General features: G+C 43.9%; 1 protein-coding gene across 4 annotated transcripts in view; it reads right to left on the bottom strand.

Annotated features, from left to right (window-relative positions):
- RBBP7 (RB binding protein 7, chromatin remodeling factor) overlaps nucleotides 1–4,704 on the bottom strand; it is a 99,413-nt gene extending 94,709 nt beyond the window's left edge. For 2 of the 4 annotated variants that reach the window (XM_078658102.1, XM_078658099.1), the window contains exon 1: nucleotides 4,340–4,657. In XM_078658102.1, coding sequence (XP_078514228.1) covers nucleotides 4,340–4,355 — 16 coding nt within the window. In that variant the 5' untranslated portion in view covers nucleotides 4,356–4,657. Of the gene's footprint in view, nucleotides 1–4,339 lie in introns of all 4 variants that reach the window. The other 2 variants (XM_078658101.1, XM_078658100.1) reach the window with 2 other exon arrangements.
- Nucleotides 4,705–9,921: the final 5,217 nt, after the last annotated feature.

The following is a 9,921-nucleotide window of genomic DNA, read 5'->3' on the forward strand; positions in this document are numbered from 1 at the left end:
GGTATTTGACTTCGTCCACAAAGTATTTAATATCTCACCAGCCAAAGAACTCCCCTATCTTATTTTCGGATTTACTAAAGAGACCCAAACTCCCAGAAATAGAAAGGGCACTCCTTGACCTCCTCTTTACGGCAGCTGTGAAAGTCGTTCTAAACAATTGGAAAGACACCAAAAAGGCAAGCTATGCCTGCTGGCTAAACTGGGTGATTAACCTCCGAGGAGCTGATAATATCACTTTACAAAACACACCAGGGCGAACTTCACAAAGGAAACTTTGGAACTCACTAGACATCTACTTCAAAACCCACAAACCACCGTGAATCTTCATGCTCCCCATTTCTTCCTACAGCTCCCGGGGGGCCACTTATACTTTCGCACAGCTTAAATAACCAGTCACAGGTAAACCTGGATTGCTAGGCCGCATCGTGGTGGACATCTGACATCCAACTTCTTACATCTTACATCAAGCTTCTTACCTCTTACATCTCATCTCTAACCTTTATTCTCTTTCCACTTTCTCCTTCTTCCTCTTATCTACTCCGTTCCTTTCCTTTCCATCTCCAATTCATTTGTTTTGTAGCCCCTCAGGTGCCCAGCCTAGGCAGGCTGCATGGTGGTTTTCCACATTGTCTTCAAGATCGTCCCGAATGACCACCACCATGGGTCTTAATGCATTTCTATGCTGAATGATGTGTAATTACAAGTATCGATTGTATGTACATTGCAATTTATGATTTGTATGATATATAGCCCTGAAACGTCCAATAAAAGCTTTTGAAATAAAAAAAAGAAACAAACACAACATTTCTCTGCAAAAAAAAGTCTGCAATAGACTTTCACAGACATTACAAATAAATTAAAGGGAATCAATTAAAACAACATGTTTAAGAATTATTCATGGTTTAAGGGAAAGACTCTGAGAAGAACAGAGCGTGCTCTATCACGGCCCCCTGGAAGGCTGAAGCCTTGGTCCAGACTCCACAGAGTCCACTTTGCGACGCATAAAACATCTCTGAGAAGAGGTATTTATAACTTCTGAGTTGGCATCCATTCACACCCACTATACTATACATTAAGAGCTTCAATCAGGGGAGTTGTACTGCAAGATCCTTTTATTTTGAGATATTTCAAATAATAAGCCAGCAATCTATATTGTAATGAAAATGCAGTTTGCTGTGAAACCTCTATCTTGCTAATTCTTTTTGCTGCATGCCACGGATGTTGTTTGCAGACCCTATTTAGATTTCAGTAATTGCCATGTATGCTCACTCCAAAAGGTTGCCAGTGAGTTAGGTGACACGCGATGCATACACTTGACCTCTAAGTGTAATTTTCACCAAACACCAAGGAACAACTTTCAGCTTTTTAAAGGCATAAATAAAACACCAGGAAATGGCCACCATAGTTTTCTTTTCCATTAGGGAATGCTATCTCTGGGAATCCACATGTTGCAGAAAATATTGTAATTCACTACTGCATTTTAAATTCGTGAATTTCGGTACAATCTGTTTAGGTTTGTTTCACTGCCATTAATATGAAGTAAGTTTTTACCTTCTTATTTCAATGGTTAGCATCACAGATCTTTTCTCCCCCTTCTCACTCTCTTTATGCCCCCCATATTCGTCACTGACCGTGGGTCTGGTTAAGAATATTTTTGTCGCATGGGGCTGAAAAGACTAATGCTGGGGTACGGGCGCACAATTATATTGCAACTAAATCAGGAAAGAGATTCTGCTGTCTGCAAACACACAACAATGGACGTACACAGTGCCATGCTGAAACAAATAGCAGTCTGATCAAAATCTAAGAAAGAATTGTAGGAAGCGTTCTCTTGCTTAGTCAGCTTACAACTACGCAGCAACAACTAATTCAGGCCAGGGCTTACCGATCGATCTACTGCTTCACACGGAGATTAAAGATGAGGTGCCAGCCTGGAAAAAGCAAGTGGCGCAGGTACTGGTATGGTAGCAGTTCAAGCTGCCTGTGCCACACCACTTGCTCACTACCAAGCTCCCCAGCCCCTGCTGCTCTGCCCTGGTACATGTCCCGCAGGATGAAAGTGCGGTGCTACGCTGCTAAAGGATATGACTGATGACGATGATCGAAGTCGTCTTCTTCAGCCCGCCCCACCAGAGCAGCAGGTTTGAATGAGGGCAGGCAACAGCTACTAAAAAAGGCCGAAAAACAATAAGGACAATAAAGAGCAACAAGATCAAAATGCTAGCGCGAGCTACTGACAGGGCCTCAGTGAGCTACCGGTAGCTCGCGATCGACCGGGTGGAGACCCTGCCCTAGAGCATACCTTCTTCATCATCTGATTGGCTGGCTTTTATCCATCACTGCTAGGGACTGATTGAGTGCTTGTATTTTCCAGCTATCTCCCTTGTGTACTTCTTGAGTCGCCTGCCTAGCCAAGTCTCACTCGCCCGTGTACTTTTCCATTTCCTCCTTAGTGTTATGCTCGCACGTGTGCGCTTCTCCCGCAAATAGTGCTTTTTCCCATACCCTGTCGCCCCCCCCCTCCCACACAGTGCTTTAAAAAAAAACTTATTTTGGAGGTATGCATGCAAATAACAGCATTTGCTCACTCCAATAAAAATGACAGCTTAAGTGCCATCCATCTTTTTTGCCATGCTGCACAGCCCGGCCCATCCTCACCCACCCCCATCAGTAGCCGCAGTCCTCGCACGCTGTGCTGCCCCCTCCTCCCCAGTTTCTACCACCCGGGACTCATGCTCCCATCATTCCTCCTCCACTTGCTCTGTCAATCTCTTTAGATGCATCTCCCCACACAAGTCTGGCACCTGTCATTTGCTGTTAGCCATTCAGTTTTCCAGTTAAAAAGCTTTCACTCAAAATGTACAGCTTCAATGAGCGTCCATCTAGAAACAGTAAATAAAAGAAAGCCACTTGTGTCATTGTGTATGCACAAGCGTGTAGTAACACACGTGCATACATTTTCACACGTGTGAACTTGAATGATAGACCTGCCAGCAGTACCATGACACATTCATGACATTAACTCGTCATTTTTCTTGTTTAAGCATTCGCACGGAATGCTTAAAGAAAAAAAAAGTATCTCCCTAAAAGTGAACACTGGAAGGACCCACGAAATGAGGCTATCTATACTCCAGGGAGAGACAAACAAGTCGGACAAGGCAAGCCATTGAAAAAAGAGCAAGCAAATTAGTGACAAAGCCAACCAATGGGTGGGATGTAAGTCCAATGTCAATTCTTGGTTAGCTTACAACTGGTCATTTGCAACCAGACAGCTTGTGTCGTCTTTGCTTGCCCTGAAAATAGTGATAAATATGTCACTCCACAGAGAGACTAGTAAAGGCAATAAAACAAAAACCATAACAGTCAATCATCAAGTTAAAATAAACACCAAATCAAATTCAAGGAACATAACCTGCATATGCCTTCCGATACTAGGTAGGCTACGCAAAACTAAGCAACCACCAGTGGAGCCACGGATCGGTGAAGCAATTATATGGACTTTTCAGGGGCAACCAAAGAAACAATTATGCCTGGGTTCATACACAAAGCTCATTCTGCTAACTAGACTGGATATTAATTTACATCAGTGTGCTTAATGCCACGCAGCGCTGTGAAGCGTCTCCAAGATAAACAACCATCGATATTATTATAACACACTGAGAAGCGAATACGCTTTCAATCCGCATCAAAGATTAGATATTTTGTTCAATCTGAAGGGACTACGGAGTCTGACAGCCCGACAGAGAAGGCAGTGCCACCTGGCCTGATCTTTCTTGGTGTCATAATTCTTCAAAAGTAGACAGGAGGTGCAGAAACCAGTCCAACGAAATCAGTGGACTGGGGTAGTCGGCAAAGGGTGTACTAAAGGGAGGGGAGACCAGACAGCGAGATTTGTTGAGAGGAGAACGGTACTACTTGCTAAATCAAGAAACGACTACCATGTTATGGTTCTATACACGTCAGTTTCCGTCATAGCCACCAAATTGCACAATTAACTTATATACTTAGTCGCATGGCCATGTTATAATTCGAAAATTGAGTCGCCGCAAGGACCTCCAATCCCTTTCAGATTTCGCATACATAAAAGTGCACACGCTCGGCGGGTTTGCCGCCCGGCATTTTTCGCGCCATTTCTCGCCAGCCTCCCACACTCAATACAGCACCCTGCCCTTTGGAGGCACTCAAGGGGCTGTAGAGTGAGCATGCATTTGGAGCAGATGGACATGCTGCAGTGCGACGACGTCATAACGGGTTAGGAGCGCTCCAGACCCGGTGTGCTATGACGTCACAGTACAGGCCGCTGTGTTCTTCCCAAACCCCGAGGTTGCGTGGCGCTTACTTTCTTTACTCGCCATCTTCTCGGGGTCCTCTTCTTCGCCCGCGTACCCCGGGCACCGAAGGCGTTCACTGGTTTTCCGCCCGATTCTAGGAGACAGCCACCACCACAAATATCAGGCGGGGCTGGCGTTCCCACCAATTCTAGGGGCGAGAGTAGACTGAGCGACGCGGTCAGCGGCCGCGCTACTCTCTACGGGTTTCAGAAGTGCCTCGAGCTCCGCCACCTCTGCTCGCGCCCAGGCCGCGCAAAAGTTAGATTCTCACTTTCAACCCGCGCCGCCGATCATTACACAGCTATCAGCGCGCATGCGTGACCTCCAGGGAGAAGGCGCGTGACAGCTACTGTCCAGCCTTCTTTCAAGTGTTGGACCAATCACAGTAGAGGAGGCAGTGAGGTAAACACTAGAGCGAGTAATCCTTAAAGAAATGGCACAGGCGTGGCCTTCGGAGGCTGCCGCCATATTTGGGATTTGGAATCACGCTCCTTCTTAAAAGATAGAGCGGGACTGTGCCGAGAGATTTTCTTTCGTCCTGTGATACTGGGATACAAACTTCCACTTTCCAAGAAGGATGTAATGTTTGCCTATGTATAAAGGCTGGTCACTTTTTCTATAACAAATCGTCAGCTAAAGATGAAGGGCTATGATGACAGAACAGAAACAGGATTCCACGAATGGGGCGAGGGTTAAGCAATCCTTCACTTTATATTAACAGTAAGCAATTTAGTTTACAGCAAAACGATAATGAAAAAAACTACAAGTCCGAAGTAGCACAGAACTACAAAACCCAAGTTGCCATGTAACCAAGCAGAGTCTGAAACGCTCTATATAAATATGTAAAACTCCCGTTGACGCCCTCTTTTTTTTGCTGCACTGCAGGATGTAATCTCCCGTGTTTGACTTCGGCTCTGCGGGGCTGGGAGATGTGTATTTATTTATTATATTTATTCATTTATTTAATGCGTTTTTACAAAGCGCGGACTTCCCGAAGGTGTCAGAGCACTGTACAATAGAACCAGTTACGTTACATGAGAGAACTGTTACAACAAGCATTTGCAATGCAATAGGTCTCGCATTAGGAAAGTGTGAGGTATTGGTATTGTAAATGACACATTTTTTATTTAGCTTTTGTTTTTGAAAATATCGAAATTAATAGATTTGTCATTTACAATGCCAATAGTTATAACTTTCGCAAATTTGAAACCTATAGCATTTGTAATGCAATATGTGTTGTATTTACGTGACTTACATGTATTGATATTACAAATAACAAAGGCTTTTAATTTTTTTAAAATAATACTTAAATGAAAGTTATTGTAATTTATAATGACAATAGCTTCAACTTTTGTAAATAACTTTTTTGAAGATTATGTTCAGTGTATTTTATTGTGACGAAAAGCCAAAAACAGAAGTGAAATATTAGCATCTCTTTGTTACATTTGTAATAAAGCTTGAAACATTGAGAGAACATATTTGAACCAGTTGTTGTTGAATGGTTGCACAGATTGATGCTGTGATGGCGAATGAGTGATGCTGTGGCGTTCAGTGATGCTTTGGTAGCGCATATGGATGTTGTGGTGCCCCTGAGTGATGCTGTGGTGGTGCTGAGTGATGCTGTATGCTATGCTATGTTTTGTTTTGCTATGCTTTGTTATATTATGCTATGCTTTGTTATGTTATGCTATGCTTTGTTTTGTTATGCTATGTTTTGTTGTGTTTTGTTATGCTATGCTTTGTTGTGTTTGGCTATGCTATGTTTTGTTATGCTATTCTATGTTTTGTTGTGTTTTGTTATGCTATGCTATGCTTTGTTGTGTTTTGCTATGCTATGTTTTGTTATGCTATGCTATGTTTTGTTGTGTTTTGTTATGCAGTGCTATGCTTTGTTGTGTTTTGCTATGCTATGTTTTGTTATGCTATGTTTTGTTTCAATATCCTATGCTTTGTTTTGTTATGCTATGCTGTGTTTTGTTATGCTATGTTATGTTTTGTTATGCTGTGCTGGTGAGGGTGGGGGAGTGAGGGTGAGAGGGTTGTGAGGGTGAGAGGGTTGTGAGGGTGAGGGGTGTGAGGGGGAGGGGGTGGGTGAGGGGGGTGTGAGGGTGAGGGGGGTGTGTGAGGGTGAGGGTGAGGAGGTGTGAGTGTGAGGGGTGTGAATGTTAGGGTGGGTGAGGGGGTGTGAGGGAGAGGGGGTGCGAGGGAGAGGGGGTGTGAGGGAGAGGGTGAGACTCGCGTAAATGCGAGACCTTTTGCATATCTTTACTGGTGCAAAACGCAATGGTACCAGCATGATGCACAGAAGATGGACAGGGTTGGTTGTGATTGGTGTGCAAGGGAGTTAGAGGGGGCTTCGAGACAACATGTTCTTTCCATCACTTCGGTCCATTTAAAAAGCCACTTCTTTAAATAGCAGCAACCGAAATAAAAAATAAAACTCCAAGTCGCACATGTATTATAGCTACAGCGTGACTCATGGCATTAGTAAAGCTGTTACCAAGGGAGTCAGGCTACTAACAGACAACAAGCGCGTATTTTTCACTTTATGACTAAGAACAGAAATTCGGGAGAAAAAGTAATCACGTTTACAAATTTAACTGGATAACGAAACAGGCTAATTAAGACTGAAAGCATTACCGAGGGCGGGACAGGGCTCTGGGTGGCAGGCACCATTGTTGTGTGCACATGTCATGTTGATTTGAATTTAAAAAAATGCTTGTTTCTTACAGGTAATCTTTTCTTCTATTCCAAAAACATGGCAGCTTCGGGTACTTGTCTCTGAATTCTGTTATGCTAAAACTGCATTTCTTGCAGTGGGGGTGTCAGAGTGTTTACACTAAAGAATATAAAAATGCACATCAACTAAATCTTAAGGATTACAGAAGCAAATCCAACCTACTTATGAACATTCGAAAACTCTAAAAAGTGAGGAAGGATAAGGCATCAGAGTATTTAACTTGATGTGTCTCTAACCACTTCTATGCGTTGGACGGCACCAACATCACGGTGGGCGTGTGCGGAGGACGGGAGGGGCCGTCCGATCTGCGCACGTGTCAGATTCGCCCACACTGCGGCGGAATGTCCCATTGTGTAGCAATATATATAAGAAAGGAGAATTCTTATGATTTCTTTCTGTGAAACCTCAGAGTTTTGCCTCTCTTCACAATTGGAAAACAATACATTGTGAAAACAAAAGTCAGTGGCAAACTAGTACTACATTAAGAACTTAACAATTTGTAAATAAATGAAACTCAATCAACAAACCCACTATGCTGTAACCACTGTAGGGGGGAGTTGGAATTAGCAGATCAACCTGAAAAAAAAACTACCAAAAAGATAAAGAATTTCATCACTAAGATTCGTATCCAAAGGCATGAATGAATACATTTTGATTTAATCTGACAATTATTAAAGGGATATTGGCAAAGTCCCGGAATTTTCGCTAACTTAATTTAACAATGCTCTTAACCACACTTCGCCGTGTGCAACGACTGAGAGTGCAAAGAAAACATTACCTTAAACAATGGCTGGGACAGCCAGTTCGGTGATCATATATAGTTTAATGTTCATATCAATAGTAAAAAATCCTCACTTTAATCTATTGTAAAGAATGATATTGGTTTTATATTTCCTGCAGTTCCTGACATGTAAGCTCCAGAACGTGTATGTTTCTACTTAAAAAAACATATTCAACTTAATAACAATACTAGTATCTTAAACCTTTAAATTGGAAAAATCGCAAGATAAAACTAAAGCATATACGTTGGTTAATTAAAAATGCATGGACACCAAAATGGAGGACACTAAACACACTCAGGATCAATAAAAACACACCAGGAAGGGGTGATTGTTTGCACTATAAATCCCAGAAGCTGTGAAGCTGTCCGAAGATCGTTCAACGATGTTTCACATGCTTTAAGGAAAATAATAACTTTTTTCCATAGCTAGATTTTAGGGTCAGTCATCAGTAGCGGTTCTACATTTCTGCATTATCAAAAGCAATGGTATAAAAACCGTTTTCTGCATTTTAGTAGAGTGAAAGTTAGATTGTAAAAGTTTGACCTGTTTCACTGTATCATTCTTTGGCATAGCTACGGTCTGCTTAAGGCATGTGCCAGCACTATATAACAAGAATAAGAGGGCCAGAGATAAAACATGAATGTTACGACAGGCTCAGGAGTGAGATAAAACAAGGAGCACCCACGCCAGTCAGTTAGCTGTTTTTAGTTAATTAAGGGGCAATTACTCTTCATTTCCAAGTTTCCTTCTAAAGGGAATCGGGTCTAAATGTGGAACTTTCGTACATGACTTATGCTGGCAGCATAAGTTAAAACTTACCAGGCCCATTTTTGTTGCAAAAGATATGTGTTCAACAACATCCCTCCTGGAGGAAAGCTAATTAAATAAAAATGTAACATGAACGCTGTGTGTGTCAAAAAGAAAAAAGGTCGAGACTATTTTAGTGTATCCTATTCTGTTAGTAGCTATAAAAAAAATTCTGTGGAAAAAAAAGAAGCCTGAAAGTCTGCTATAGTGTGATGCTGGGAAACGAAACCAGGAGGAGCTAATTGAGTGAGAATCAGGCTTGTTGTAAAGATCCTAATCTTTCCGTTTGCAGCATCTGTGAGATGCAGAGCTTTAAGTTGAGGGAAAAAAGCTAGTTGGAAAACGTGTGAAAACAACTGTAGTTTACAACTAAATTGTCTCAAAAAAACACGAAACACTACACATATGTACAAGAATCCAAATTCCCGTCCTATATAGTTTTAATATGATGGGCGCTGAAACTGCTGTTACCTTGCTGCATTTTTTACCCGGCTGCTGGGGAGACACTTACCACATCGGAGGGGGGAGGTGAGGAGGCCCCCACTGCAGCCGCCACCGCCAGGAGTCAATTTCTGCTGTCCATAGCGCCGCCGCCCCGGGACTCCATCTCCCGGCAGCCTCAGCGGCGGCGCTGCTATCACGAGAGCGCCAGGAGGCGCCTTAAAACTGCGCTCTGCTTGGCGGAGCGGGGAGACACTTACCACATCGGAGGGGGGAGGTGAGGAGGCCCCCACTGCAGCCGCCACCGCCAGGAGTCAATTTCTGCTGTCCATAGCGCCGCAGCCCCGGGACTCCATCTCCCGGCAGCCTCAGCGGCGGCGCTGCTATCACGAGAGCGCCAGGAGGCGCCTTAAAACTGCGCTCTGCTTGGCGGAGCGGGGAGACACTTACCACATTGGAGGGGGGAGGTGAGGAGGCCCCCACTGCAGCCGCCACCGCCAGGAGTCAATTTCTGCTGTCCATAGCGCCGCCGCCCCGGGACTCCATCTCCCGGCAGCCTCAGCGGCGGCGCTGCAATCACGAGAGCGCCAGAAGGCGCCTTAAAACTGCGCTCTGCTCCGCATCGCGGGACGCCGAGCGAAGCCCGGGCAAAGGGCAGGCCCTCAGAGGCCAGAGGAGGACGGGACGGGCCACCCCACTTGACTCTTTCTAAGGAGGAGGTATAGAGATGCTTTAACTCTTTATTCATCTCACATTGTACTGCCTATTGTCGTTTTTGGAGTTCTTTATTCCATTAACCATGTCCATCTGGGAGGAGTTG

Source organism: Lissotriton helveticus, chromosome 8 (assembly GCF_964261635.1).
Source record: "Lissotriton helveticus chromosome 8, aLisHel1.1, whole genome shotgun sequence".
NCBI classification, from domain to species: Eukaryota; Metazoa; Chordata; class Amphibia; order Caudata; family Salamandridae; genus Lissotriton; species Lissotriton helveticus.